General features: G+C 65.9%; 1 protein-coding gene across 1 annotated transcript; it reads left to right on the top strand.

The window, feature by feature from the left end:
- Positions 1-77: 77 nt before the first annotated feature.
- On the top strand, positions 78-27068 carry CERK (ceramide kinase). The gene is made up of 13 exons (XM_054582505.1): positions 78-266; positions 8280-8393; positions 8821-8943; positions 10369-10494; positions 11588-11651; positions 13526-13671; positions 17713-17787; positions 18670-18822; positions 19488-19593; positions 20927-21003; positions 21698-21903; positions 22645-22853; positions 24473-27068. The coding sequence occupies exons 1-13, from the start codon at positions 134-136 to the stop codon at positions 24543-24545; spliced, it is 1605 nt and encodes a 534-aa protein (XP_054438480.1). The 5' UTR covers positions 78-133; the 3' UTR covers positions 24546-27068.
- Positions 27069-27890: the final 822 nt, after the last annotated feature.

Here is a 27890-nt window from a genome sequence, read left to right as displayed (position 1 = left end):
CCGAGCCTCCGCCGCAGCCGCCGCCGCCGCCGCCGCTGCCGCGACCCGGCCGGGCTCCAGGGGCCGCTAACGGTCCCGCGCCCCTCGGCGTCCGCGCCCCCGCCCGGCCGAGCCGGCGCCGGGAGCTGGCGCGATGGGGGCTGCCGAGCCGCTGCGCTCGGTGCTGTGGGTGAAGCGACAGCGCTGCGCCGTGAGCCTGGACCCGGCGCGGGCGCTGCTGCGCTGGTGGCCCAGCCCGGGGCCCGGAGCCGGCGTCCCCGGCGCGGGTAAGTGGTCGCTGCCTGCCCGGGGCTCGGCCGGAGTCCCGGGGGATCGCCGGGAGGGAGGGAGGACCGGGGAGGCGGTGGGGGCCGGGGAGGCCTCTGGCGAGGCACAGCGAGTGTATTTTACACTCCGGGGACGGGGTTACAAAGAGCGAGCCCGGCGGGCGCCTGGGAGGGCAGTGGGATGTGATCCTGGAGGGCGAGGGGAGAGATGGTGGCCGCCTGCACGTCAGCGGTGGCCAGAGGTGTCCCTGGAGCCGCATCCCTGGGACCAACGCGTGGGAGTCTGAAGGGCACCGTGTGGGGAGGATCCCCAGGGGGCCCGCGGGCGCTTGGTTCATCCCAGGGCAGAGGCTGCCCTTGAAGGAGACTCAAAACGCAGAGGCAGCCTCCCCGGGTCGCAGGGTTGCAGGGTCCAGGGCTCATTCTGGGGGAAAAGTGAAGGGAGGGCCCTGACCTTCTGTCCCGGATGTGCTGGGGGGTGGGGCTGTTCTGGTTTGGAGAAGTGTCACTTCGATTAAAAAAAAGGAAAGGCTGCAGCCTCCGAGGCCACCGTGTGGTGGGCGGGGGGCCCCGCCAAGGGCAGGCCGTGCAGAGCCGCGGGGGCCGCGGCAGGGGGTGGGCAGAGGCTCGGCCCAGCGATGTCACGTGGCCCGGGGAAGGGGGCATCTCAGAGGCCAGGCTTGGACAGCGAGGGGGCGGCGTCCAGGCGCAGGGAAGCCAGGCTGGCAGGCGGGGGCGTGTTCCGCTCCATTCATTTGCCTTCCCCAAGTTGCTCCTGAAGGCCTGTGGGGCAGGGCACGAGCTACCAGCTCCGTGCCTGTGACAAAGTCCCAGCCCAGCGGGGCACCCTCCACCGCAGGGACAGGCCAAGGGGCACACACAGGCAGGCAAGCCCGAGGAGGGGCGCCCGCGGGCGGGGGTGGGTCCCACAGCATGGGGCGTCCCAGCAGCCCCCGCTTCCCGGCTGCAGCGCACACCAGAGGCCTGGACACACCTGCGCACTTTGGGGAGAGAAGGTCCAGGCTGGCGGGGCAGCAAGCGCAAAGGCCGAGGGACCTGCTCGCAGGCCAGCATGGGCGGGGCATACAGACGGGGGCGGTGGGGGGCCTTTGCAGGGGCCGCAGTGGGGGCCTGCCCTTTCCCTGTGCGAGCCACGGAAGGCCCTGGACAGCTCCGTCCTGCGCAGAGGTGGACAGAGGGGCACGGGGACTGCGGTCAGGAGGCTGTTGGCCTGGCCCAGGCAGGCGGGGTGGTGAGCGGGGCCAGGGCTGCTTGGTCTGAAGAAGGGGGGCGAGGGGACCGCGGTCCAGGTTCAGGACCAGCGGGAGGGGCTGGGGGGGGCAGGGGTTTATTGTTTCGGTTACTGGGGTGGGGGCAGTGGAGGTCCTCCATCGCGATGCCTTTCGACACCTCGGGGCAGCTGCAGGTGCGGCGGTGGCGCTGCGGGCGCTTTCTGACACGGACGCGGCGGGCGTGCGGACGGGGCCGAGCCGTTGTGCTAGGTCGGTCTGAGGCCCCGTGTGTGGCCTCAGACCCACGACCAACGCTTGGCTTCTGGCCTGGGAGTCCCCAGAGGCCTTGTGTGCCAAGAGCTTATCTGTGGCTGGGCATCTGCAATTTCACTCCTCTAGGGTCTTTCTGATGTCCCCTCTGGGGGACATGTTCCTCTGGGGTGTCACAGTCCAGGGTCCTGGCAGCCGCCACCTCGCCCGCCCTGACTCCCAGCTCTTGCTCTGTGACGCTCTGGCGGTGGAGCCCAGCCCGCGCCACAGGCCCCTGAGCTTTCCTGTGGATCCCGGGGCCCGAGGACGGCGGTACAGTGCCCCCGCCGCCCCTCAGAGGGGCTGCCTCTGGGCCCGCGCGGTGGGCTCCTGCAGGCAGCCCCCCCTCCGCTTGGCCCCAACAAGAGGCCGAGCCGCAGAGAGTTGAAGCCACTGGCCCAACGAGCATCTGCACCTGCGGGCTCGGTGAGATGTCTGGGACAGGGTCACTCACTGCCTGTTTGCAGCTTTGACATCCTCAGCCGGCTACCAGCGTGGTGTTCGGTCACTGGTCCCGCCTTCTGTGGGGCGGCAGCGTCCACTTGCGGTCGGCTCGTGTGTGTGGACTGCCCACCCCGCAGCCGCCCACCCTCTTTGCTGGGCCGGTCGCTGCTCTGCTCTTAGAAACCCTGATGGCGCTTCTGTTCAGGCATTTGGAGCTTCCTGGCGGGCACCCCCTACCCCGAGGCTGGGCCCCCACGGCCGGCCCGCCCCAGGGGCGGCCCCCGCATGTCGCCTCTGCGCCCCCCGCATGGAGCGGGGACGCAGCCGTGCCAGCTCTCCGGCTTCCTTGTAGCTCTGCACCCTAAGAGACATCAGCCCCCGGTGGGTGATTTCAGGCTTGAGGGCGAGGAGACCCTCACCTGTGCACTGGATGTCGATTCAGTGAGCGGAGTGCGGTGCCCGCCCCCAGGTGTGTCCAGATGTGCCTGGACAGATTGTGGCCTGGCGCGGGGAAGTGGGGGTTTGCAAAGAAACAGGCTCCAGAAGGACCTACCCCCGAGGCCAGGCAGACGGCCACCATGGAGCTCCAGGGACAGGCGGGGGGGGCGGTGAATTGAGACCCCCCCCCGCCCGAAAGGACAGAGAAGGGAGCCCAGCCAGGGCCCCGCCTGCACGGGGCTGGGTGCGGCCACTCAGGTAATTTCAGCCGATCCCCTCCGTGTCTCCCGCCGTCCCTCCTGTCCTCAGACGGGGAAACTGGGAGCCCTGCCTTGGTTGCCTGTTAGGCACGTGATTTGCCAAGGGAGCAAGCTCTCCCCCCAGCACGCGCTCTGCCCTGTGGGTCGCTGCGTGGGTCTGAGCGGGTCGCTGAGCGGGCATGCGGCTCGGGGTCGGGAAGCAACAGCAACCCGCAGGCAGGCGCAGGGCGGCCGCGCCCGGCGAGGGCTGTCCCTGGGGCAGCCCCGGCCAGCCTCGCTCTCCGGTCGGAAGCCGGGCCGACTGAAAACAGGAAGCCCCGACAGAGGCTTCTCAGAGCGCCTGGTTGTGCTAGTTGAACTTGAACGGCCCAAAACTGCATCTGGGTTCCGTCCCGGGCTTAGACTCTGAGTGGGTTCTTTTACAGTTGGGGCTGGGGGCGGGGTGTGAGTGCGGGAGGGGGCAGGGGCTCTGCCCTGGCTCCACCTTCAAACAGGGAGCCCCCCCTTCCTTTCGCAGCCCCCGCTGGGGCGCCCTTGCAGGCGGTGGGCTCAGGAGCAGGTCACGGCTGGAGCATTTGTAAAGTGCGTCCTCAGGCCACAGCAGGGAGAGGCTCAGAGGCCCTCGGGTTTCAGAGCAGATGTCGAGGGAACAGTGTGGGCACCCCCCCCTGCCCTCCCTGGGAGCACTGGCCTCGCTATTGTCAGGTCACATGATTTTGCATTAGCGGAAAAACTGCCATTGTCCTGAGATTATTCCAAGGTGAGCTGGTATTTGTTATTCAAAATAGGTCAGCAGCATTTTCTTAAAGGGCCAGAGAGCAGATATTTTAGGGTTTGTGGGTCACAATTTCTCAGCTCCGCTGTTTTAGCAGAAAGCAGCTGCCGACAGTATGCAAATGAAGGCGTGTGGCTGCGTGTGCCACTACAGCTTTATTGATACGGGCCGGCAGCTGGCTGGATGCGGCCTGGGTCGGTCGGCTGGCCCTCCCCCGAGTCGCCCTTCCTGAAGGAAGAATGACAAGGTCACATCTTGTAGAAGCAGCTAATCCAGATGGCCAAAAAGACTTTGGCCTTCCAGACTGGCCTTCCAATCTGGTCACCTGGAAAAAGCTCTACTGCAGTTTGGGGGACACACTCGCCCGGGCCTGACCCAGCAGAGAGCCCGCCCGAGCGCACAGGGCGGAGCCCCGCCTCCTCTGGGGAACGGCACGGAGAGGTCCACCGACGGACCGTCCACCGGTGGACCGTCAGAGCCAGGCCGGTTCCGTGCGACCCGCCCGGGCAGCCCTCGTTTGAAGAGACCTCAAGGACATGAGGAGCGCGTGGGGGCGGCATGGTCTGCTGTGGCCCGTGTCCCACGCGTGTCCCACAGGACCTAGAAAGACCGAGTGGCCGGCCGCTGTTGGGCGGAGCCTCATAGCATCGGGGCTGGTCCTGGACCACGGGGTTGAGCTCTTTCTCCCCCGTCCTTGCTGACCTTCTGTCAAGTTGTCTGGCCAGCTGGTTAGAGGGGGCGTTGCTGTCTCCAGCTAAAACGGCCCCCCCTCTGCTTAGCCCGGTGGGTCGGTCCGCTTCGGCGCCACGTGTCCGCCCGCTCTGTTGGTCGGCGCAGGCCTCTTGAGGATGCTGCGTCTTCGTCTTGGATGGACCCTTTTCCCCTAAGGTGCTGTCCTCCCTGTCTCCGGCAACTTTGTCCTGAAGTCCGCTGTGTCTGCTAGTGCAGGCTCTCCAGCTTTCTGTTCATTAATGCCTGCGGGACATCTGTGTTCTGTACGTTTGCTTCCACTCGTTCACATCCTTCGTTTTGAAGTGTTTCCTCAGACCACGTAGAGTTGAGCTATGCTGTTTTTTAAGGTTTTATTTGTTTACTTTTTGAGAGAGGGGAAGAGGGAAGACAGAAAGGGAGAGAAACATGCACGGGCGGTCGCCTCTCGTGTGTCCCGCACTGGGGACCTGGCCCGCAACCCAGGCAGATGCCTGACTGGGAATCGAACCGGCGCCCCTTCGGTTCGCAGGCCTGTCTCCTCCTCCCTGCCTCTCCTTTCTCATCCCTCCGGCTCTTCAGCCTCTCCAGGGACCTTTTTATTTCAGATACAGAACTTCGCATTCTCAGTTTTCCGCTCAGGTCCTTCTCGTCATTTCTTCCGTCTCCCCGCTCATTGTAAGCACGTTCGGCGGCACCTCGCGGCGCGTGGTGCAGTGGCCGTGTAGGGCGCTGATGTGGCACCCCGCCCCCGCCCCCGCCCTGTTATCTCTGGTGTGGCACCTGTGCGCTGTCTCTTCCTTGAGACCGTCAGCACTACCGGGTTCCGGGTCCTTGGATGGGTTTTGGGGCCTGGACAGTTTGATTATTACCTCGGGAGGCTCTGGGTCCTGCCAAATTCCTCCGGAGAAGCTTTTCTTCTTCCGCAGGTGCTCAGCCTGGTGGCCACGGATGGCAGGTGCGTGGCACTTCGTGGGAGGGGCTCCGGCCACGCGCTGGTCCGCCCGGTGTTGCCTCCCTATTGCCACACTGCGGGGGCCACCCCCAGCTTGTGGGTGCCGGCTCGGATGGTGGCTCAGCTCCCAGGCCCCCCATGCTCCCGGGCACGTTCCGCACGTGGGCGCCCGGGGCCAGGCAGCCCACACACAGAGTCAGGACGCCCTTCTGCGCCCCTCCCGCCGCGCTCGGGCTGCTCGGCCGGAGGGCGGGCCTCCCCGGGCGTCTTGGCCGTCCGCCCGCCCGCCCGCCCGCATCCAGGGCGCCGCTCCTGACCTCAGGCTGCACTGGGGTCAGACCTCAGGCTGCACTGGGGTCAGAGCTGGAGACGAGGCTCCCGCCCCGCGCACCGCCCACCCTCCCCCCCAGCCCCCACTGTCCGGAGCTCTTTGCCGACGTCAGCGGGAGGGAGTGGCGGCCTTGGGGCCGCCCCTGGCTTTCTCTGCCTGCGCCTGCAGCGCCTCGGCCGCCCCCCTGAGTCCTCAGAGGACCTGTGGGTGGACCCTTGTGTCGCCCCCATTTCAGAGACCTAGACAGCCCTCCGGGACCAAGAGAGGAATTTAACAGGACTCAGAGCCTTACGATATAACAACCAGACTGTCCGGGGTACAAAACTAACCAGAATACGAAGAGCGAGGAAACGCTGACTGTCTCAGAGGGGAAGACAGCGCCCAGGAGCCACAGCCGAGACGACCTGGACCCGGGCGGGGGGTCCCGGAAGCACCTTATGGCGTCGCTGTAACACGCTCCGTGAGGTGCAGCTAAAGAAACCTTTTTAATTCTTTTTTCATTTTTTAGATGTTACCTATTTATTTTTAGAGAGAGGGGAAGGGGAAGAGAGAGAGAAACCTCACTGTGCAGTGGCCGCTGGAGGCGTGGGGCACAGATCCTGGGCCGCGCCCCCCTGGAGGACGCGGGTGTGGGGTTCGTCTCCACAGCCCCCCACCTTTTGTAGCCCCCAGCTCTCCATCTGGCCCCCCGCCCTCCGCTGCCCCGGGCTGGGCACAGCCCGCAGCTGTCGGCGCCCTGGGGCGGGCCCGGGGGGAGGGCTTCAGAGGCCCCGGGGTTCCCCGGTTCCCCGGCACAGAGCGCCCTTCCCAGGAGCGGGGGAGGGGGAGGGCGGTGCAGGAGGGGAGGCAGTTTCTGGAGTTGCCGGTGGAGCAGGGAAGACGTGCTTGGATTTAGGAGGGTGACGTGGAGCCCTCGTGAGATGCCCCCATGGCTGGCCCAGCGCCCCCTGGGGCCTGAGACGCAGGAGAGCGCCCAGGACCGGCCTCCGTCTGCCCCTGAAGTTTCTGTGTAGGGAAGGGGTTCCGAGCACATGAACCCCACGAGGCGTGGCCCTCACTCGGGCGATGTGGCCCCCAGGAGACACTGGCTGGCGCCCAGCAGAGGTGCCGCGGTGCCGGGTGAGCAGCCCTGTTCTAGGGAGGCACCCGGGGGTGCTGCCTAAAAGGGGGTGTCAGGTGGTTACTTTATAAAGAGAAGGGCAACTCCTGAGAGCCTTGGCCGGTGTGCTCCCCACCGACAGGGCGCCGTCCGCCCAGGAAGGCAGGGACGAGGAGTGAGACCGGGAGCGGCCTCCACCCCCACGGCAGCAGCTGCTGAGCGTGGGGCCGGCGGGGCCGGGCCGTGGCCGCCGGCATTGCAGGTGCGGCCCCCCTGTCCGGGAAAGGCTGCCGCAGGCCAGGCGGGGGGCGGGCCGGCTGGGCCGTGGGAGAGCGCTCAGGCGCGCTGCTGGTGCCGACGTGGCGGTCGGCTGGGTCAGCGTGCCGTGGGAGGCGGCCTCTCAGCTCCTCCTGTGCCCTGAACACAGGCCTTCATGGTTTTATCTAATCTCCTGCCCGGTGCAAGATTATGTAGAACGCCAGCCACCCCTACTCTCAAGTAGAGAACGAAGCGCCGCGTGTGTTCCCACGGCCGGGTCCCGTGAGGCCTTCCTCCGAGGTCTGTCACGCACTTGCTGGCCTGTGGCCTCCGTATGCGCGTCGTGGGCGCATGCGGCGGCGTGTTCGGTGGCTGCCTACCCCACCAGCACAAGTGGTTGCCCAGTGCAGAGCGATGGCGCCCTGTCCTCAGTGTGTCCTGCGGCCGGCGTGTTGCTGTGACCTTCTCGGGTTCTCGCTGGAGGGCTTTGCCTCTGGGGCTTCCCGTCAGCCCTTGCGGCTCCTGGGGCTCCCCGCAGGACGTCCTCGGGCCCACGGTGGCAGCCCCAGGATCCCGACTCTCGGCTGGGGGTCCACCCTGCCGTGCCTGGAGGCCTCACCTGAGGCGCCTGAAGTCCCGCAGTCACTGTGCTCCCGATGTGCCTGCGCGGCTCCTGGGCGGCCCCTGCCTGGCTTGCCGGGAGCAGAGAACATCCCTGCGTCCAGCCACGCCACCCTGTCTCCCACGGCCTCCGATGGGACGCGTCCCAGTCTCTCCAGAGCCCCCGCCCACCCGGCCTCTGCCTCACAGTGGCCCCGGGACCGGGTTGTCCAGTGTGAATGCTGCCAAGGGCCCTGGCCCGCTCGGGTCTCTCTCAGCCGGGCTGAGGACTGGCACTGTTCTCGCCAGTCGCTCCCCACGGTGAGGGCGGCAGCTGGCCCCGCCGCCTGAGGGCTGAGCTGCTGGTCGGACGAGCTTCGTCCTCCATCGGGGGACTCTCTAGGTTGCAACACCCCTCTCCTGATAACACCGAGCTGCCCGAATCTCCTTAGCTCCAAATTTAAAACTTACGCGTACATAACTCCGCCTGACTTTCGGGCTCCCGAAGGACGTGGGAGCCGACGGGGCCGACCTCTCGGCGTCGGGCTCCGTGCGTCGGGGAAGGGACGTACGCACCCGACGCAGAGCCGCGCTGTCGTTGCAGACGCCTGCGCGGTGCCCGTGGCCGAGATCATCACCGTGGAGGAGACGGACAGCCACGGCAGACACCCCGGCAGCGGGAAGTGGCGGAAGATGGAAACCTGCTTTGCGTTCACAGGTAACGGGGCCCGGGCGCGTGTCCCCGCCCACACGCCCTCCTCCTTCATGCCATGCCCGTTCCCTGAAAGCAGCTTTTTGGGTCCCTTGTTTAATGAACTCAGTGTTTCTTCGGTTTATCTTTATACAAACTTCCTTATATCATTTTCCCTGATGCGATTTTAATCACTGTTTAGGCTTTGATTGTATTTTCTTTCCTTTATTTTCCTCCGTGGCCTAAGAGAACCGAGAAGCGGGCCTTCCTGGTGCCCCTCGGGAGGACGAGAGCCCTGGCGCCCTGACCTCCCAGCTGGACGTGCGCCCGGGCAGCCGCCCCCGTGCTCCCCACCCCCCCGGTGGCCAGGCCCTCCACCGGCTCGGAGGTCACGGCGCCCGCCCCCTGGCAGGGCGGCTGCGGGCGGGCAGCTGACGCGCTTGTCTCCGCGCAGTGCACTGTGTGAAGAGGGCCCGGCGCCGGCGCTGGAAGTGTGCGCAGGTGACTTTCTGCGGGGCGGACGAGCAGCTATGTCGCCTGTGGCTGCAGACCCTCCGGGACCAGCTGGACAGCCTGAGTACGTGAGGCCCGCGTGGTACCTAGAGAAAGGCCGGTGGCTGCGGAACTGCGTGCGCACAAACACGTGCGTGCGTAGGGGGGGGCGACTGTGTGTGTGTGCCCGCGTGATGGCCTGTGTTGCATGTGCGCAAGTGAACACGTGTGCCCATGTGTGTTGTCTGTGTATGCACACCTATGCACCCACCCGTGTGGACACAGGCGTGCACACGTATGGTTTACCTGTGTGCGTGCATGTGGGTGTGTCATGCATGTGCTGCTGTGGCCTCTGCTCCCCTCCCCCCCACAGCCCCACCTGTCACCCAGCTGAGGGGACGTGTCCCTGAAACAGACACACTTCCTCACCAGGGGACCGGGGGCAGGCGCCTGCAGCTGGGTCCTGGCTGGAGTTCCGGCCCCGCCTGGCGCTGGGGGGCCCGGCCGTGCCGACGCACGTGGTGGCGGTGGCGCGGATGGGACTCACAGTGGCTCCTCCACGCCACTGCCGACGGCCATCGGGACAGCTTCCCGGCGTGGCCCCCGCATGCGTGCCAGTGTCTGTCCTTGGCTGGGCACGCTTCCACGTCTCTTGGGTGCCTGCCTGGGGCGGGGTTGCTGGGTGGGACGGTGCACGGGTCCAGCCTCAGGAGACACGGCCAGCCTGTCCCAAAGCGGGACTTCCAGCGGCGCCCCCGCCCCCCGGCCCATGGACGCCGGGGTCCCCGCTGCCCCGCACCTCACCACCCCCGTCCAACCGGGCCTTCCCGGGGGGGTCCGCCGCGGCTGCGGCTGCGTCTTGCATTTCCCTATCAGCTGAGGACGCGCAGAAACGCATTTCTGTTCCCGGGCCAAGAGGGAGTCGATGGGGTGTCTGTTCAGCGACTGCTGTCCGTTTTTCTGTTGGGTTGCCCTTCTTCACAACGCGTCGGAACCCTTCACGTGTTGTGGGTCTGAATCTGTGACTGGGTTTATGAGTCACAGGTGCCGTTTCCCACCGTGTGGTTCGCACTTTCGCTGTCTGCAGTCCATTCGTTGGACGACGGACGGACAGTCTTGATTTTAATGTAGTTCCATTTATCCTTTTAAAAAACTCTGTGGTTAGGTTGCGTTCCTTGACTTAAAAATACTTTTTCTTAAAATTGACTTTTTAGAGAAGTAAGGCGGGGGGAGAGAGAGAGAAGCATCTGTCTGTTGTTCCGCTTACCACGCATCCATCGGTTGCTTCTTGCATGTGCCCCGACCTGGGATCGAACCCACCTCCTTGGCACCTGAGGACAACGCTCTAACCAACTGAGCTACCCGGCCGGGGCTGCTGAAAAATACTTTCTGTGGGACGATCTCAGCAGAACTGTCACACCGAGGCGGTCTGGGTTGGCTCAGTAACACGGCTCTCCGCCTTGCCCCTCTGTCACGTCCGCGCGACTCACCCGCGGTTGCTGTTCCGCAGCGTGCAGACCGAAGCATTTGCTTGTGTTCATCAACCCCTTCGGAGGGAAGGGCCAAGGCAAGCGGATTTACGAGCGGAAGGTGGCGCCCCTCTTCGCGCTGGCCGCCATCTCCACCGAAGTCGTGGGTAAGGCCGACGCCCCGTCACGCCGGGCGAGGGGCGAGGGGAATGGTTCCGATGGGGCCGCCGGAGACTTACCCTGTAAGATGATTTTAAGCAAAATGGAAGGTGTGCACGCGCGCGCATGCACACGCTTCCTTATAAAACAAAATAAGAATACAAATAAAGAATGCAGACTTTTCTAGCCGAGTCCTAGCCTTTAAAGCACTCAAGAAAAACAGTATGAAGATAAAAGGACAGAAGATCACGGACAGGAAAGTCTTGTAGGAAAGAGAGACAAGCAGTTAATGTTCCAGAAACAACTTTACTGATAAGTGACATTGTAAGAAATAGGATGCGATACCACGTTTGTGGCTCTGCGTCTTCCGAGCGAGTTCCCAGGGCCGAGAAGGCCCCGGGAGATGGGCAGCTGGAGGGTCTAATTGTATTCAGGGGCACTTGGCAATGGGCCACTTGAGCCAAAGGCCCTAAAAATGAGGGTTTTGCCCAGTAGTGCAGTTTTCTAAATCTTTCCTAAGAAAACAATCAGAAGCCCCTTGGCCCATTTTATAACAGCAAAACATTGAAAACAAATGTTCCCCAATAGGAAACAAGCCGATAAAATAGTGGATCTGAGGGAATAGCGTGCCGTCCTTCAGATGGTCTTTACCAAGGGTTTTTCGTGCTGGGAAGCGACGTGGCGCTGGGAACACAGGGTGCTGAGCGGCGGCGGCGGCGGCGGCGTCTCAGTGGAGGCTTCGTCTCTCCCGCGGGGCGGGCAGACTCCGGACGGATTTGATGTGTTCTGCGTTTTGGTGTTTTCTAAAATTGTCCGAGTACCTTGGATAATACGGAAAAACTGTAAAATAGAAATTTCTTTCCAAAAAGAAATTATTTGCTGGCCATTAAGTGCCCAGCCCGCGCGCTCTTGCCCCGTGGGGTGTTTCTCTGAGAGACGGCCCCGTTCCCTTGGGACTTTCTCTCTGAGGGACTCGGGTTCCAGCTGAGAGGGGCCTCTCACAGGAGCCCCCCGAGGGGTGCCTAGGGCCTTTGATGGCGGGGCGGCGGGGCTCACAGACGCGAGGCTAAACCGTACGGCATCTCGGTTTTTCTCCCTCAGTCACGGAGCGCGCCAACCACGCCAAGGAGACCTTATACGAGACGAACATGGATAAGTACGATGGGTGAGTGGCTCCCCCGCCTTGGCCCGGGAGTCAGGGTCCTGACCGGGTTCACCCTCTGTCCCAGTCTCGTTCGCCGCCTTGCCTTACACTCTCTCCCCCGTCGCGAGAGCAAGCGTGCTGCCCGTGGGAACCGGGACGAGGCAGGGCTGGGGAGACCGCTGTCCGACGGCTGTTTCCCTCCGGCCTCGCGCCCGGCAGGGCACGACCCGAGCACGTGTTACAGGCGTGACCCCCTGTGGCCCCCGCGTGCTTCGGTGTTTATTCCTAAAACCAAGGGCCTCTCTTACAGGACCGAACCACGGGTCCAGCCCAGGAGGTTCAGGCCTGTGCTGTTGGCTGTCTGCTGTTCTCATGCAGACTCTGCCCGACGTCCCATTATCTATTTGTAGCAAAAGGAAACCCCGCGTCGCGGCTGCCCCCAGCGCCGCCCCGTCTCTCCAGTCTGAAAGTCGGAGCAGCTCGGCCTTGGGCGAGGCGGCTGAGGGCAGGCCTGTTACTTTGCGGCGCGCGTCTCGGTTCAGGTCAGCGGGACGTTGCCTCCTGGCCAGGCCCTGGTTGGGCGTTTCTGGCCGCAGCGGCCCAGAAGGGGCGGTGTGCCCCTCAGGCGACTTTGTGCCTGTGCGGCTGGCTCCTGCTGGCCCGTCCGCTCCTGGAACACTGGCCTCTTCAGCCAGGCGCGCGGGCCGGCGTGTAGGACCGGGGAAAGGCGGCGAGGACCCGCGGGGAGCTCGTGCGTACGGGGGCTGCAGCGTGGGGCCTGTGTTTTGGGAACGCGCTTTTGAAAGCCACACGGTGAATAGCAGGGAGGTGGGATTGGATCTACAGGGACCGAGGGAGGTTCTGGGTTGTGGGCAAGAGGGCAAGAGCTGGGGGGGCGACGGCGGCAGGCAAAGGCGGGGGGCAGTTTTCGGGGCGTCTGGGGGAGCCCACGGGCCCCAGCACCCGATGGTTGGAGAACACTCGCCGGGCCCCGAGGAGCTGAAGCGGGTTTTGGAGACCGCGGTGCAGCCCGTGCGGGGCGTGTCTGTGGGCTCAGCAGGGCTCCGTGCCCTGAGCATCACTGCGCCCCCGTCCGCGCTGCTGGGGGGCCCCAGGAGCACACAGCTGGGGTCCCAAGGGGGCGCCCGTGGCCTGGGGTCCGCAGAAGCATGCGGAGCGACCGCGGAGGAGGGTCCTGTGAGGCAGATCCGGGGTCACACAGCAGGAGGCGGTCAGCTCTCCCGGGGGCCGGGGGGCTGTGGGGGAGTCGGTGCAGGCGCCTGACGAAACGGGAAAGAAGCTTCTAAGCTGGCGGCGGGGACTGGGCTGGCGGGGGTGGGGCGGGGGCCGGGCAGGAAGGGCGGGGGCTGCTGGCACCTGCCATAGAGAGAGGGCCAGTTCCCAGAGTGGCCCCTGGCGGTGGGGTCCCCCTGGAGACCTCAGCCAAGGCCAGGTATCCTGTTTTGGTTTCGTTTTGTCTGGTTCTGTGTCCATGGCGAGGCCTGCGGGTAGCACAGGCTTGTGGGCCAAGCAGTGGTGGCTCTGTAGGGAGGGCACAGGGGGGTCTGGGGCTCGGGCCACTCCAGCGCCTGGTGGCCTTTGGGGGCCTTGGGCTCCCGGTGGCTGCGTGTAACTCAGGGCTGGCGCCGACACGGGGTCTGGGAAGATCGGGCTGCGGGAAGAAGGCAGGCCGCGCTGCGGGCGGGGCGGGGCTTCGGGAGGGACATGGGCGCGGGGTCGGCCACGTGGCGGGCCACACGGACTGTGCCCTGGCAGCCGGCCCGTCCGGTGCTCAGGGACACACTGCCCCTCGTGGGCGCGGCACGAGGAGCTGCGGGGGGAGGGGTCATGGGGACGGCACCACGGGGAACCTCACGCCTGTGTCGCTGCCGCAGGATCGTCTGCGTCGGCGGGGACGGCACGTTCAGCGAGATCCTGCACGGGCTGATCGGCAGGACGCAGAGGAGCGCCGGCGTGGACCAGAACGAGCCCCGGGCAGCGCTGGTGCCCAGCCGGCTGCGCGTCGGCATCATCCCCGCAGGTAGGAGCTGGCCGCCTGCCCCTGCCCGAGCCGCTCAGCGCCAGGGACACAGACGTGCCGACCCCCGGTGGAAAGTCTTTTCAAGAGGGAGGGTTTGTGGGGCCACGGCTGACCGGAAGGCTGGGCCGTGGGCGGGGTCCGCAGCCGGCTGCGCGAGGCGGCAAGGCCGTCCACTCTGGCCCATCAGGCAGGGAGGAGGGTGGGCGCCGGTCCGAGGGGATCCGCCGTCGCTGTGGGCCCCAGGGGGAGGCGCAGCGGCTGGTTCCGGGAGGGGGCCCGGGGCCCGCAGCGCCGCTGTGGGAACCCGGCCCCACCCCGTCCCGGCACCGCGCTCTCCTGGCCTGTCAGGTCGTCCTGCGAACGGCCGCAGGGGAGCCCCGGGGCGCGGTGTGCGGGCAGGGGCGCGAGCCCCGCCGCAGGCCGGCGGCCCCCGTTGACTGATGGGCCTCCCATCTCCGTCTCTTCCTGCGCCCCGGACACGGTCGTTACCTCGGGACATCTCAGCGTTTCCTCCTTGACAGCAGTGACCGGGCCACTTACCCTGGGGACTTCGTTCTTGGTTTTCCTTCCTGTTTACGGCTTCGTTTAAATTGTGCTTCTATCACCACACAGCTATTGTTGCTTTTCCGAGCGATGGTTAACAACCCATCACAGGATCACAGAGGGGTGTTGGGAAGGGGTCCTGTCCTGCTGGCGCCGCCCTGCCTTCTGCCAGATGCCGAGCACCTGGGAGCGGGGCGGAGGGGCCGGCGGCGGGGGGACTGCCTGGAGGTGGGGAGGGCGAGGGGCTCGCGAGTCGCTGCCAGTCCCCGGAGCGCGGCAGGCAGGGCGCCCTCAGACCCGGCGGGGCCCAGAGCCCGAGCGGCAGGCAGGGAGTCCGGGGGTGCAGGGCCGCTGGCCCCAGCAGCCGGGCTGCGCTGGGAGGGCTGGCTCAGCGCTTTTTGCAGCTTCCTGGGAAGCCCAAAGGCCTGTGAGAAATCGTAGCGTCGGCCTCAGCAAAGGGCAGGCTTCTGTTTGCAGGTTCAGGGCTCTGCAAACAGCTCGGCAGGGGCGAGGCGCCTCCGGCTGGCGCGTGGCCTGGCGTCGGGGGGCGTGGCCGAGCTCTGGGTAAACACTCCTGGATGCGCACCGGGGACTTCTGTTTGCCGGACATTGACCGTGTGAGGTCAGCACCATCATCGCTCACGGCGAGGAGGAAGGCGCGGGGCCCTGCGGCGAGGCCACGGGTCGCCCAGAGGGCGTGGGCGCCCGGAGAGCAGAGACCCGCTACCCCCTCCGCCCGCCCCGCGCAGGCGGGGAGTCCTGTTCTGATCGACCACGGCGGCGTTTGCTCCGTGAACTCGCCCTTGCTTGGTTTTACCACCTTTTTCCAAGTTTAGGCTCTCGTACGTGGTGTGTCCTGGGCTACCTGGCGTTTATTTTTCTGTGTTCTGGCCCGTTTTTTCTTCCTTCACGGATGGTGTGACCCCTGAAACCTGAAGCTCTTAAAGTTTGAAAGGAGCTTAACGGCTCCCGCCTGCCCCTCGCCGTCCCCCGTGGGACCCGCGCTGGCTGGGGGTGGACGGAGCCGTGGAGCGGGGAGCGCTGTGCACTCCAGGCCACGGCGCCCAGCCGGGGGCAAGGCAGGCCTGGCCTCTGCCCGGAGAAGCCCATGGACGCGCGCGCCGGCCCCGAGCACTCTGTCTCGGGCGTGAGGGAAGCGCCCGGGACCCAGAGGCCGGTGTGCGTCTCCTGGGAGCTGAGCTTTGTCGCTTCCGCTTCAGAAAGGCCGTGTCCCGCCCAGGATGCGGCAGGAAGACGGCAGTGTGGTCGGCTGTCGGTGCAGGAGTGGTTGCTGCTTGCCACCTGCCCCGCCCTGGGCGACTGCGCTCCCCAGGGGGACGGTGTCGGGCCGGGGCGCCCCCGCGGGCGGTGCTTGGGGGGGTTACAACCATGCGGCTGATGCGGTCGCGAGGAAGTGCAGCGTCCGGCCATGCAGGGCCTGAGAGCGGGGGGCGCGTCGCTGGGCCTGGGCCACCATGAGGCTCCCACGGGGTCGATGCCAGGGCCAGCCACGAAGCCCACGTGAACAAGACCTTCCTCTTGGGCCACGTCTCCTCCCTGGAGAAGGGACCAGGGGTTACGTTGAATCTTAGAAGGTCAAGGGAGAAACGGCGTCTTGGGGGAAAGACCAACAGTCCGGGCATCTGAGTGGATTTGAAGCCCTGGTCTGTCACTGAGAGAACTGGGGCTGGGGACCAGTGGGCCACGTCCATCCCTGACCCCAGAGCAGGGCCCAGGCCCCTGCACAGCTGGCCAGGCGGGCCAGCAGCCCCGCCCCGTCCCGCCCATGCGCCCCCAGCTGAGAGGCGCCCCGCCGGGCGGGGATCCGGGGGCCCAGCGTGGTGGGCTGCAGAGTGGTCGGGGTGCTTGCTTCTCCGCAGAACAGAGCTCTCCTTGCGGTTCCCTTAACAGGCCTCCGGCTTCCTTTCCGTGTCTGCTGAGCCTCGAGCAGTCAGAGGCCGGGGACCCAGAAATAAAGTGGGGCCTCCGGAGTCTTGGATGTGTAGGGCCTGGTGCCACGGAGAAGCCAAGCACCGCGTCATTGCTGCGTTTCCGACGCAACGATTACGCAGGCGACATCTGATTCGACGCGGGGAGGCTGGGTGTCTGGGTGGTTCTGTTCTAAGGACGGTGGGTGAAGAACGTGAACGGTGCCCCGGGCTCGGAGGGGAAGCGCGGGACTCTGGGAACTTCCGGGGTTTCGAGGGGCCGGAAGGGCTCTGCCGGGGCCGGGCCCGAGGTTGCAGTTCGCCGTCCCAGGACGTTCGTGCCGCTCGTTTGGGGCCCTTCGGTGTGGAGGAGGGTGTGGGGGGAGTCTGAAGCCCCGCGTTTTGCTTGGTTAATGACATGCTAAGAATTAGTCACTCCTGTAACCTTAAACATGGGTTTAAACATTTTTACTTTGTGGTTCATTTTGGAATTGGGTGTCACGCAAGTCAAGATTAACAAAAACCACGCACATTATGATGTGCCAGCGCGAACGTGCACGCGCGAGTCGCCATCGGAAGCCACCTTCAGCCTGGATTAAACAGTTAAGCTCCTCCTGCTCTGACCAGGCTCTGTCTCTAACTGGCAGCAACGCCGCCTGCAGCCTGGCCGGCCGCTGGAGGAGGAGCATGAACTTCTGGCTTCAGACCCGCAGGGCGTTCTGGGGCCTGTGGCCAGAGCCCGTGAACCCGGGGTCAGCCCGACCCGTCGTGGCTGGTGGCAGTATTGTGCCATCGTACGTTCTGTCAAGTGGTTTATTCTTGGGCCACCTGGACCCGGGTTTTCCAGCTCTCCGGCTGCTCCGCAAAGCTGTTGGGTCAGAACCTGGGGCACGGGGTTCTGGAATCTGTTGTGAAATGGTGCCTGGGGCTGTCTCTGCCCCCTTGGGCTGAGGACAGCGCACGCGACCTGGGTCCTGAGCTAGCAGCAGGACCGGTGGCCCCGCCCCGCCACGCCCTTGGGGCCCTGAGGCCGCCCCCACTATGCCGGCGAGGCGCGGAGGGTGGGGAGGCGCCTGGCTCGCGGTGCGGGGCGGTCCCAGCGGGTCCAGCCCGGCCCCTGCGGCCGTCCGGGACGGGACTGGGCGAGGCTGCGGGTCGGACCCGGCAGGAGGGGAAGCTGAACTGCGTGTCCGTGGGCACGGCGGTGCTGTTCTGTGACGTTTACGAGCTGTCCCGCTTTGCCTGCACCTTCCATCTGGAGATGCTGCCGCCATCCCCGTCCCCACTGGGAGGGGACACTGGTGCAGGGCGCCGAACTGAGTCCCCACGGCCACCACCGCGGTGTTTCTCGGGGCCCCACCCCCCGCGACGCCGGAGAAGGGCCAGTCTCGGCGTGTTCGATGAGCTCACCTCGGGATTTCCAGTGTTCGCGTTGTCGGTCAAATGCGCTCATTCCTCATTTACTTGGGGCCATGGAGAAAAAGAAAGCACTTCCCACACACTTAACTGCAAACCTACAGTGTCCCAAAGTTACTGTAACGATACCGGGGGCCTTCTCCTCCCTCATCAGGCTCGACGGACTGCGTGTGCTACTCCACGGTGGGCGCCACCGACGCGGAGACGTCAGCCCTGCACATCATCGTGGGTAGGTGCCCAGCCCCCAGCTGCACCGCCCGGAGGGCAGCCCCCGGCCAAGCGAGGGGCGCGCACCCGCCTGTGCCCCGAGCCCCAGCCCGGCTGCCAGCGGGGCTCCCGCCCTCTCGTCCCGACTTCCCACGCCCTCACAGGGATCCCTCAGAAACGTGGACCTGCTCAGAACCTCCCAGGGCCTCGGCGGGGCGCCAGGCCCCCCCAGGCCGGCTGGCTCTCCTCGGCGTCCCCGCGCACCAGCCAGGCCACTGCCCCGCGGTCCCGGCCTGCCCCGCGCCCTGCGCTCCGCTCTCTCTCCGCGCGGGGCTCAGCCCGCGTCCCCCGCCAGGCAGGCCTGCCCGGGCCCGAGTCCCCGGCCGCCGCCACAGCCGCCCGTGCCGCGTGGCCTGCCTCGCTCTCCCCCAGCGTGAGCGCCGCCGGGCCAGAGAGACGGGAGCAGCTGCCGACCTGTGCAGACGCACCGGGGCCCGGCCTCCTGAGCACGCGGCGCCCTGTCCCAGCCCTGCTCCCTGACGGCTGCGTCACCCAGACGCGCGGCCCTGCTGTGCGTGCCGGCACCTTCCGGGTGGCGCCTTTGAACACGCGCCTTTCCTTCATTGTCACGTCCCCTCCTTTCCGCGGGTCGCACTGAGTGAGCTCAGTGGGGCACGCGTGTGCTGGCCCCTTACGGTGGCCTTCCCAGCCTGTTCTGCACATGTTGTCATCTGACTGGAGAGCAGGGTGCCTGAGAGCAGACGGCTGCCGCGGCACCTGCTGCGTCACCTGCTGCGTCACCTGCATTTCAGTCGAGCCTCCGATGGTGTTTGCAGGGCAGGGGGAGGGACCCGGCCGTGGGGGGTGGCCGTGGAGCCCCTCCCACCGAGGCTTCTCTCCTCAGGGGACTCGCTGGCCATGGACGTGACCTCGGTGCATCACAACGGGGCGCTGCTGCGGTACTCGGTGTCCCTGCTGGGGTACGGCTTCTACGGGGACATCATCAAGGACAGCGAGAAGAAGCGCTGGATGGGGCTCGTCAGATACAACTTCTCAGGTAACGGGATTCAGGCAACGCGGGAAGCGGAGCGTGTCCGCGCACCTCGGGGCCCCGTCCGCGCCCGAGAGGCGGGCGCGCCTGTGACAGACAGGCCTCGAGGACCGGCTCCCGCGCAGCCACCGGCCCCGGGCACCCTGAGACCCGCCCTCGGTCACAGCCGGTCTCTTCCCCTCTCATCACTGAGCCAGGGGACACGGCGTTCGCTTCCAGGCCCCACAGAAGTGACGTCTGCGTGGCTCAGGGCGCCTGCAGCTTCCATGTGCCGAAAAGACGTGGGGTGCAGAGCCCGGGGAGGCTCGGGGCGGGGGGTCCGGGGTGGCGCTGAACACGCGCCATCCACCGTGCACGGCCCCCTCTAGTTGCTTTTGGGCAAATTTGGATTCAGTTAAATAATTCCAGGTACTGAAATCAAAACCGTCTTTTTGGGAGCGAAACGAATAGTAACTAGGGGAGCTTTATTCCTTGAGAAGGTGCACTCAGAACGGCATTGCGGCCCCAAACCGGACGCGCTGCCGCCCCCCACCCGAGGGTAGCCGCGCCCCCCCCGCCCCGCCCCCGAGGGTAGCCGCGCCCCCCCCCGCCCCGCCCCCGAGGGTAGCCGCGCCCATCCCCGCTCCCTCCACGGTTTCTGAATCTGCCTCCCCCCGCCGCGCCCGCCTCAGGCCTGAAGACCTTCCTGTCCCATCACTGCTACGAGGGGACCGTGTCTTTCCTGCCCGCACAGCACACGGTGGGGTCGCCGCGGGACGGGAAGCCCTGCTGGGCCGGGTAAGCGCGGGCTGCCCGCCAGAGACGCGGCCGGGGCGGGGCGGGGCGGGACGCAGGGTTCGTGCCTCCTGCGGGCTCCTGCAGCGCCTCGCCAGGCGCAGGGCAGGGGTGCCGGCTCTGTGCCCGCGGGAGGGTCGCTCTTCCCGGTTCGCACGCACCCGGAGCGAGGATGCCTCGTCGCCCCTCCCGTGACGGGCCCCCTGCCCCACGATGGGACAGGAGGGGAGGCGTGGTCCAATCCACACCGTCCGCGGGGGCCTGCGGTGACAAAGGCAGGGAATGGCGAGAGCCAGACCCCCGTAGCTGCGTGTGCCGGGCGCTGCGGGGAGCACGTGACCACACAGGACGCACGCGGGGCACCTGAGGCCCTGGCCTCTCCTAGCCCTGCCGCTGGGAAGCCCAAGCCCGGCCCGGCCCCGGGACCGGAAGCAGACAACGGCCGGTGGGCACAGGCGCCGAGGTGAGGGTGGCCCAGGACCGCCCGGTCTGCTCGCCGACCCGCCCTCGCAGCCTCCGGGGGCGTCCACGTGAGAACCACGGCGGCGCCTTCGCCGCCTGCCGTGCCCCAGCGTATCCCTCAGCGTGGGGCCCGGTTAGAGGAGAAGGAAGGCGTCCTCAGACCGGCCCTGTGGCCCCGTGGCCCGATGGCGGCAGCACCGCGTGTCCCTGCTGCTCAGTCTGAGGACAGACGCGGAGGCCGGGGGTTTTTGAGGGACGCGGACTGTCCCTCGAAGTCACTCAGACATTGGACCTCCTCCACCCGCCCCCCTTTCCCCCTTGAGTGGAGAATTTGAGACCCTTAAGTCGAAACAGCGGGCGGCAGACGTTGCTGGATTCCCGCAGGGAGCCGACTTCGCCAGCGTAGCGCCCGCCCCACTTGGTGGCGTGAGGGCGGGGGGCCCAGGCCACAAATGTGCTCTAGCCTCGGGAGTGAGTTCTGAGTCACTTGCTGCGATAACCGTGACGCCCTCTGTCCAGTGACAGTGACTCAGGCTCAGCGGGACACACGTGCGGAACGGCCGCCTTTCGCGCCTGGGTCTCCAGCTGGCGCGGCGCCGCACCAGCCACGCCGGGGGCCAGCCCCGGGGCCTTGGGGGTGCTCTTTCCCTCGATAGTGGTTACCAGTCTTAGAGGAGGACATGCTGATGCGCGATTTCTAAAAGTAAATCTAATTTTGAGAATTCAAATAAACACGTGCAGGAAGCATTTTTAACTAGCCTTGGACGTTGACCTTTTCGTCGCGCGCAAAGGCTCGCAGGCTTCGGAGCGGGCGCGCTCCCGCGTCGCTGGGGAGGCCTCGGGGCAAAGGTGAGGCGGTGCCCCTGTCTTTCAGGTGCTTTGTCTGCCGGCAGAGCAAGCAGCAGCTGGAGGAGGAGCAGAAGAGGACGCTCTACGGCTTGGAGAATTCCGGTAGGGCCTCCGGGGCAGCTCCCGCCCTCACTCTGCGCAGAGGGTCAGGCGCTGGGGCCGGCCCCCGCCCCCGCCCCCGCGGCCCTGCTGCGCTGCGCCTGCGTCCCCTCTTTAAGGTCAGCAGCAGCGGAGGGCAGCCATTGGCCAGGCTCGGGGGAAGGGCAGAGGTTCGGAAGCGCAGCGTTTGCCACCTTCCTCTGGGTCGCTGGCGCTTCGGGCCGGGACCGGTCGGGAACGGGGGAGTGTGCGTGGTGAAGTCGTGAGGCCCTGCCGGCCACTCAGAGGGACGGGTTCAGCTGTGCTCCAAAAACCTCGCTCACGGGCCCTGCCGTTTGAGTTTCATGTAACTTGCGTGGGTCCCCCAAGTATTAGTCTTTAGATCTTTCAGTCACTTAAAAAAGGGAAGGTCACCCTTAGCGCGCCAGCAGGCCGGGGTACGTGACCCCTGTTCTATGTCGTGGTTCCAAAGTCCCCACGTGAGGACCAGCGACGGTTTCCTGAGCGAGTGCCCAGCTTGCGTGGTGGGCGTTCTTAGCGTCGTGACAGACAGTGGACTGCAGGGCGTCTGTACCGGACGGTGGCCCGGACGAGCCCCGGGAGAGCCCCGGGAGAGCCCAAGGCAGAGGGCGCGGGAGGCGGCCTCCCTCCGGGGCGCCCACGCCTGACGGGGCCCCGCTGCTTCTGTCCGCTGCAGAAGAGGTGGAGGAGTGGAAAGTCGTTTCCGGCAAGTTCCTGGCCATCAACGCCACAAACATGTCCTGTGCTTGTCCCCGGAGCCCCAGGGGCCTGTCCCCGGCCGCCCACTTGGGAGACGGGTCCTCCGACCTGATCCTGATCCGGAAGTGCTCCAGGTTCAACTTTCTGAGGTTCCTTGTCCGGCACACCAACCAGTGCGACCAGGTGGGCGCAGGGCCCGCCCCGGGCGGCCTTCCCTCGCAAGCCTGGCGCCCAGCCTCGCCAGGGAGGAGGGCGGGGCCGTTTGCCTGCAGCGTCTCACTGGCTTTAAACTTAGAGTCGCCGTTCACTCGGGCGAAGGCTCATTTAAAAACATTAACTCTGAGCACAGAGACCAGGAGACGTTCAGTCTCTTCCTGTTCACACAGAAAACAGCGAGGCAGCAAAACTGGGGGCCCGCAGGGAACCCTCGGCGCCCAGGGCCGGCCCGGCGCAACCCCCACAGCCTCCGCCCTGGCCGCTGGTGTCCTTGCGGTTAGGGCGGGGACACCCCGAGCCTGACGGGGTACGGACATCCGGGGGTCAGTGTCCGATTTGAGTGAACATGCTTTTTTAAAACACTTAAACTGTGCTAGTAAAAATACGACTCCCGTAGTGTGCTTTTGTGGCTTTTTGTGAAAAAGACAAGGAATTCTGTAAGTCTCTACAAGGGGTCATCATGGCGGGCAGGGTGGGTTTCCAGGTGCTCAGAGTGTTGAGCCGGGCGCCTGGGAAGGCAGGTCCCGGGCTTCCGTCCACCCCCAGCCGCCCAGTGAGCTGGACGGCGCGGCCCAGGGCACTGCCTGGGGCCACGGCCCCAAGGGGGAGGTGCACGCGTGGGGCCAGGGACAATGGGCTGGCCAGAGCAGCGGCCGGGCCGCCCCCGCCCCACAACTCTGGGGGACACCCTCTCCCCTCTCTTGCTAGTTCGACTTCACCTTCGTCGAAGTCCACCGCGTGAAGAGGTTCCAGTTCGTGTCGAAGCCCGCCGGGGACGAGGACGGCGAGGCGGACGCGCGGGGCAAGCCGGGGCCTGGCCTGGGCTGCAGCCACCGCGCGCCCTGCTGCTGCCAAGCCTCCCGCAGCTCCTGGAACTGCGACGGGGAGGTGCTCCACAGCGCGGCCGTCGAGGTCAGGTGGGTGCGGCGCCCGCCGCGCGGGCCCTCGGCAGCCCCGGGCGCCCGCGCCTCCACGCGTGGCGCTGCTGTCTCGCGTGGGTCGCCTTCCTGGGTTCCTGAGGCCCCTCGGTATCAGTCCCTTCTATCCCACACCCTGCGTGCCAGCGCTGGCCTCGTCCCTGCTTAGACAGACGGCCGTCCGCCGGGGCCCTTGCTGAGTCCTGGGCTCCTGCGTCCACCAGGAGGTGCTCTGGCCGCAGAGGCCCAGCCTACTGCCCAATTCGGGCTCAGCCGGGTGGGGTCCCGGCTCAGGCCTGGTGGGCGGCAGGGGGGCTCCCCCAGAAGGTGCGGTGCGGGAAGGGGGGCCGCCCCAAACCTGTCAGGGCTCATTGTGTTAGGCATTAGAAACCTGTAACTATGCCCCGGGGGATGCGTGTGTGTGACGTGTTACGTAGCTGGGTGAACTATTCCTCCCTTGGAAAGGCACAGTATGAGGCTTTTTCCCCTTAAATGAGGTGTGGGTGCAAAACCACAGGTGAGCGGGGGAGGCCCAGGGCCACCTGCCAAGGCCTTCAGGACCTCGGTCGGCTCTAAGGGAACCGACCGGCCGGGGCGCGTGGCCGTATGACGGTGCGGAGCCCATGAGACAGGCGAGGTGTGAATGGGCACCCGACGCCCACCGCATGGGAGCAGCTGACAGCGTGCCCGCCGTTCCCAGCCACAGCCCCGAGGGCACGTGTAGGCCCTGCTCGTGCCTCGGCCCCTGCAGCGGCTCTCCGGCCAGCGCGCCGCCGGGCCAGGTGCGGCCGCGGGTCTTCTAGCTCCGTCGGCGTCCAGCCCGAGCTGCTGGGCGGGGCGGGCTCGTCGGCCTCGTCGGCCTCACCCCGGTCGCAGTCCGAGCGCTCCGTGTCCATGGCCAGGACGCGCTCCGCGTGACGGTCAGCGACCGCCCAGCTCACGTCCGCCGGCACACGGGGCCACAAGGCCACGGGAAGACCCGCGGGCTGGTCCTACCCACAGGGTTTCAGTTGCTGTGGGCTGATCTCACACATTGAGGAAATGGAATGTTTTAGTAAAATGCTGGCTTATGAGTTTTCTGGAGAAATAGCCGACCCTAGAAATTATGAAAGGTAATTTTGTGTGAAGAGTAGCCTGTACATCGTGATAAATGTGGCCACACCTGAGTGGGGGCCACCGAGGGGCCGCGTCCATCCCTGGGCGTCTCCGAGGAGGCCGTGCGGCCGTCGGTAACCAGGATGGCGCATGGCCGCCCGGGACCCCAGCCTGCTCCTCAGCGCCGAGCCCCACTGGCCGGGGGCCCCGTCCTTCCTGACAGCGTGGCCCGCGCGCATGGGGCCCCGTGAACTGGCAGGACCGAGGCAGGACAGGGGCTGCCTGTGGTCGCCCTGCTGGAGCTAGAAGCCAGCCCTCCAATCGCCGGGTCTCCACGTGGCTGCCGCCCGCCCTAGTGCATAGAGCCGGTCTCTGGGTGTGTGAACGAGTCACTCACTGCGGGTGCTGACCCGTCTGCACGGGGCTGGACCCAGCTTGGCCACGAGGCAGCCCTCCCCGCCGTGAAGGTGGCCCCCGCCGGGGCCGGGGGCGCGGGGTTTCAGCGCAGCCCTTTGTCTCCGCAGGGTCCACTGCCAGCTGGTGCAGCTCTTCGCCCGGGGGATCGAGGAGAATCCGAACCAAGAGCCGCGCCGCTGAGACCCCCCCCCTTCCCGCCGCCCGCCTTCTCGCTCTGCTTGGAAGTGCGAAAATTAAGAAACTGCTACAGACCAATTATGTGGTTACATACATTTAAAGTTAGAAATTTATTTTTGATAGTTAAATGTTGATTTTTAGGGAAAACACCTTTTGTCGACAATTGCGTGACCGCATCGGGCATTTTCAGTTCCACGTGAATCTTTGGGTTGCATTTCACGTAACTTACTCTCGGCAGACGGTCACTGTTGATTTTGGATGCGGGCTTCTTAGATCCTAGCCATGCGGACGGCGCGGACTTGGAGACGGCCAGTCAGCGGCTCTGTTGCTGCCACCGAGGGACAGGATCAAGGGTGTGCTGTCTGTCGAGGCCCGGCCGGACACGAGGCTTCTCTGCGGCTGTGCGGGGCCGAGTGCCGGGAAGCTGGGGTCCCCTGCCCGCGTTTCACCTTCGTCCGGGCCCCCAGCAAGGGCGCTGTGCCTGGGTCCTTCTGCTGTGCGCCCACAGTGCACCAAGGCCCCGCTTTGGGCGCCGCCCTGAGGGCCCGTTGGTGAGAAAGGGCCCGAAAGCAGCCGCTCCGTGGGCACCATCGCTGCGCCCCTCATAGCAGAGAGTTCCCGCGACAATCAGCTGGCCGCGCAGGCAGCGGCTGCCCTGTGTACAGTCAGAACGCAACGCTTCACAGCTGCACAAAGCAGACGGGCGCCTGGCCGGGGAGGCGGGCGGGGGGTGCGCCTCGCGACTCCCTCGTGAGCTGCCGGCCGTGCCCCCAGGGCAGGGCCGCCATCCCAGGGGTCCATGAGGTGCGCCCCCCGTGTGCGCGCGCCATCCAGGTTGGCTCTTTTCTCATCTCCCCGTGTACGTCTGCGTATTTATTGACAGCTTCGTCCTGCGTCCCCGCAAGAGTCATGCCATCTTCACTGTCTTCAGTTTGCTGCGGGCCACGGCCCCGGGCCGGCGCTCAGAGCAGGTCTTGGCCGCACGGTGGCCCTGGGGCCTGGACGTGGCTGAGGGACACCGCCTCTGCCTGCAGCGTGGGAAGGTGCGGGTGAGCTTTGGTGTGTGACAGAAGGCGGCAGGACGGTCCCTGGAGGTGGCTGCGTCCGCTCTCGCTGCGCGGGCCCGGCCCTCCCTCGGCCCGGGCGTCACCGCGGCATTCGACAGACGACGTTGCGTGGTTTCAGAGTTCCCACGCAGCGGTTTGTTCTGAAGTGTGTGTGAAATTCCACTGCATCATTCCGGTCCCGCCCCGGTCAGGCAAAGAGCAGCTTTACTAGTGCTTCGGTCTTTGCTTTGGTTTTGAATAGACCACGTTATTGAGGAACTGTGCACGTCACGTGGCTCCATGACGGATGGGTGGATGCAGTCTGGGCACAAAGAAGTAAATATGTCCTGGCTGCTGCTCTTCTCAGTGTTTGCTCCTGGTTGGGAAGGGACCAAAAACGTGGGACCAGCAGCTCCGACAGGCACATGGCCGTGCCCACGGGGCACGGTGCGCCCGACGCCCCGCGCTGGGGGTCTCCGCGGTGGGAGCAGCCAGCCACCGGGCGCCCCATGGACTGCCCCCCCTCGCGGGGCTCCCCGGGCAGCCTCCGTTCCTCACGGCCCCTGGCAAACGCATCCTGTACATGGGTCTGCCCTGAACCCGCTGCCGGTTCCAGGAAGGTCCAGGCCTCAGAGGGAGCCTCCTGCATTCCACAGGGAACCGGCCATGCCCGGCGGTCCCCGAATGGCCTGGGCAGCGTTCACCGATGGCATGCCGACATTCAAGTCGCAAATGGAGCTTTTGGGGGGGTCAGTGTGACCGTGCGAACACCCCGACTGCTCGCTGGCAGCCCACGCCGGACAGAGGTGCCTGCCTGAAGTCCCCACATGGGGGCCTCTGACGTCCACGGAGACTGGATGGAGCAAGCACACCCTTTGCACTCGGGACTTGAAGGGGAGAAATCCAAACTGAGGGTCAGGGAAAACAGGAGCGCAGGGAGGCGGGCCTGTGTCGCGACGCCCCCGGGGCTGGCTGGCTCTGGCCTGGTCCTGCGGACACACAGCCCCGGGCAGCGCCACCCTGAACGTCCCCACGGTCCTGCCTGCAGCCTTGGGCCCCGAGGCAGTGTGGGTAGAGAGGGGGCTGAGCTTCCCCTCTAATCTTGCTGGTTTCAAGGTTAGAAAATGGCCACTTGCTCTGATATGTTTGAAAAGACAAAACTAAAGTTCCTTTGCGCAGAATTTGGCTGTTATGAAATAAACAGGATGTACGAAGAGAACCCCAGCCTGAGAACAAAAAACATTTGTAGTAACTTTACCTCCCTCTCTGTGTGTCTGTCCCCAAGTCCCCCGGACGCTCCCCACGCTGGCGTGGCCTCCATGCCCCCAAGAACAAAGACCCAAAAGCTACACGGGCACCTAAGAACCTCCTCTAGTCCCTGGCTCTGCCAGGGAAAGCCAGGAGATGCCCGCTCAGAACGCGGGGGCTCCTCCACAGACGGGGCCCCCCGACAAAGCCCGGGTCTGCTGAAGACGCCCCAGCCCCGCAGGCATTCGCGCACCTGCCTGCGAGCCCCGCAGCCCCACCCCATCCGCTGTGCGGTCAGGCCCTCCCAGTAGCAAACCTGGGCCAAGCCGCCTTCCTGCCACGCAGCCCAGCAGCCCACGCCGCTCGCTGGCCGGCGAAGAGACCGAAATTCTGAGTTAGGGTCTCCACTGAGCACGTAGGGCTTTCACAAGCCAAAACGTCTACCTGGAACCGTCCAGGTCCAGGCAGGCCTGAGCTGCCGTCAAATGCACGCATTAGCGTGCACAGGCCAGCAGGGGGAGCCAGCGACACGGAAATGGGGTTGGCACGCCGTTTCCCAAACGAGGATCAGGCCTGTGCGCGCGTCTTTATTGACAGATTAAGAAATACACGTAAAACAGGCCAGCGCGGATCCCCCCCCCTGCCTCGGGTCCCCCTTTTGAGGAGGGTCTGTGCCCCTGCTGATGAAAGGCCCAGTAGAGGGATGGGGGTGGGGAAGGAGCAGGTGGGGGCCTGCTGCCGAGGGCCCCGCTGAGTGGGAGCCTCGGGGGGCAGGGTTCAGGTGTTCACGTTGGCGACAAAATCACAGCACCGGTGTCCTGTCGGGAGAGTCACCGGGGGCGGCAGGCACTCCCAGGCGTGTCCGCTGGGGGCCGGGTTCCCAGGGACTGCTGTGAGGTCACGGCTGGTCCCAGACCCAGACGGCACCACGACAGATGGGTCATAGCAGGCAACACCCCGAGGGCGGGCTGGCCCGTGGGGACCAGCCCCCTCCGGCCCCGGCCCTGTCTCTGAGCGACCTCGGCAGGCGGCCACCTCCTGGGGGCTCGGGGTG

The sequence above is a fragment of the Pteronotus mesoamericanus genome, unplaced genomic scaffold (genome assembly GCF_021234165.1).
Source record: "Pteronotus mesoamericanus isolate MK-2021 breed Mesoamerican mustached bat unplaced genomic scaffold, CSHL_Meso_final contig_702, whole genome shotgun sequence".
Taxonomy (NCBI): Eukaryota; Metazoa; Chordata; class Mammalia; order Chiroptera; family Mormoopidae; genus Pteronotus; species Pteronotus mesoamericanus.
The sequence above is the reverse complement of the archived record's forward strand: the minus strand, read 5'-3'. Positions and strand labels throughout refer to the sequence as shown.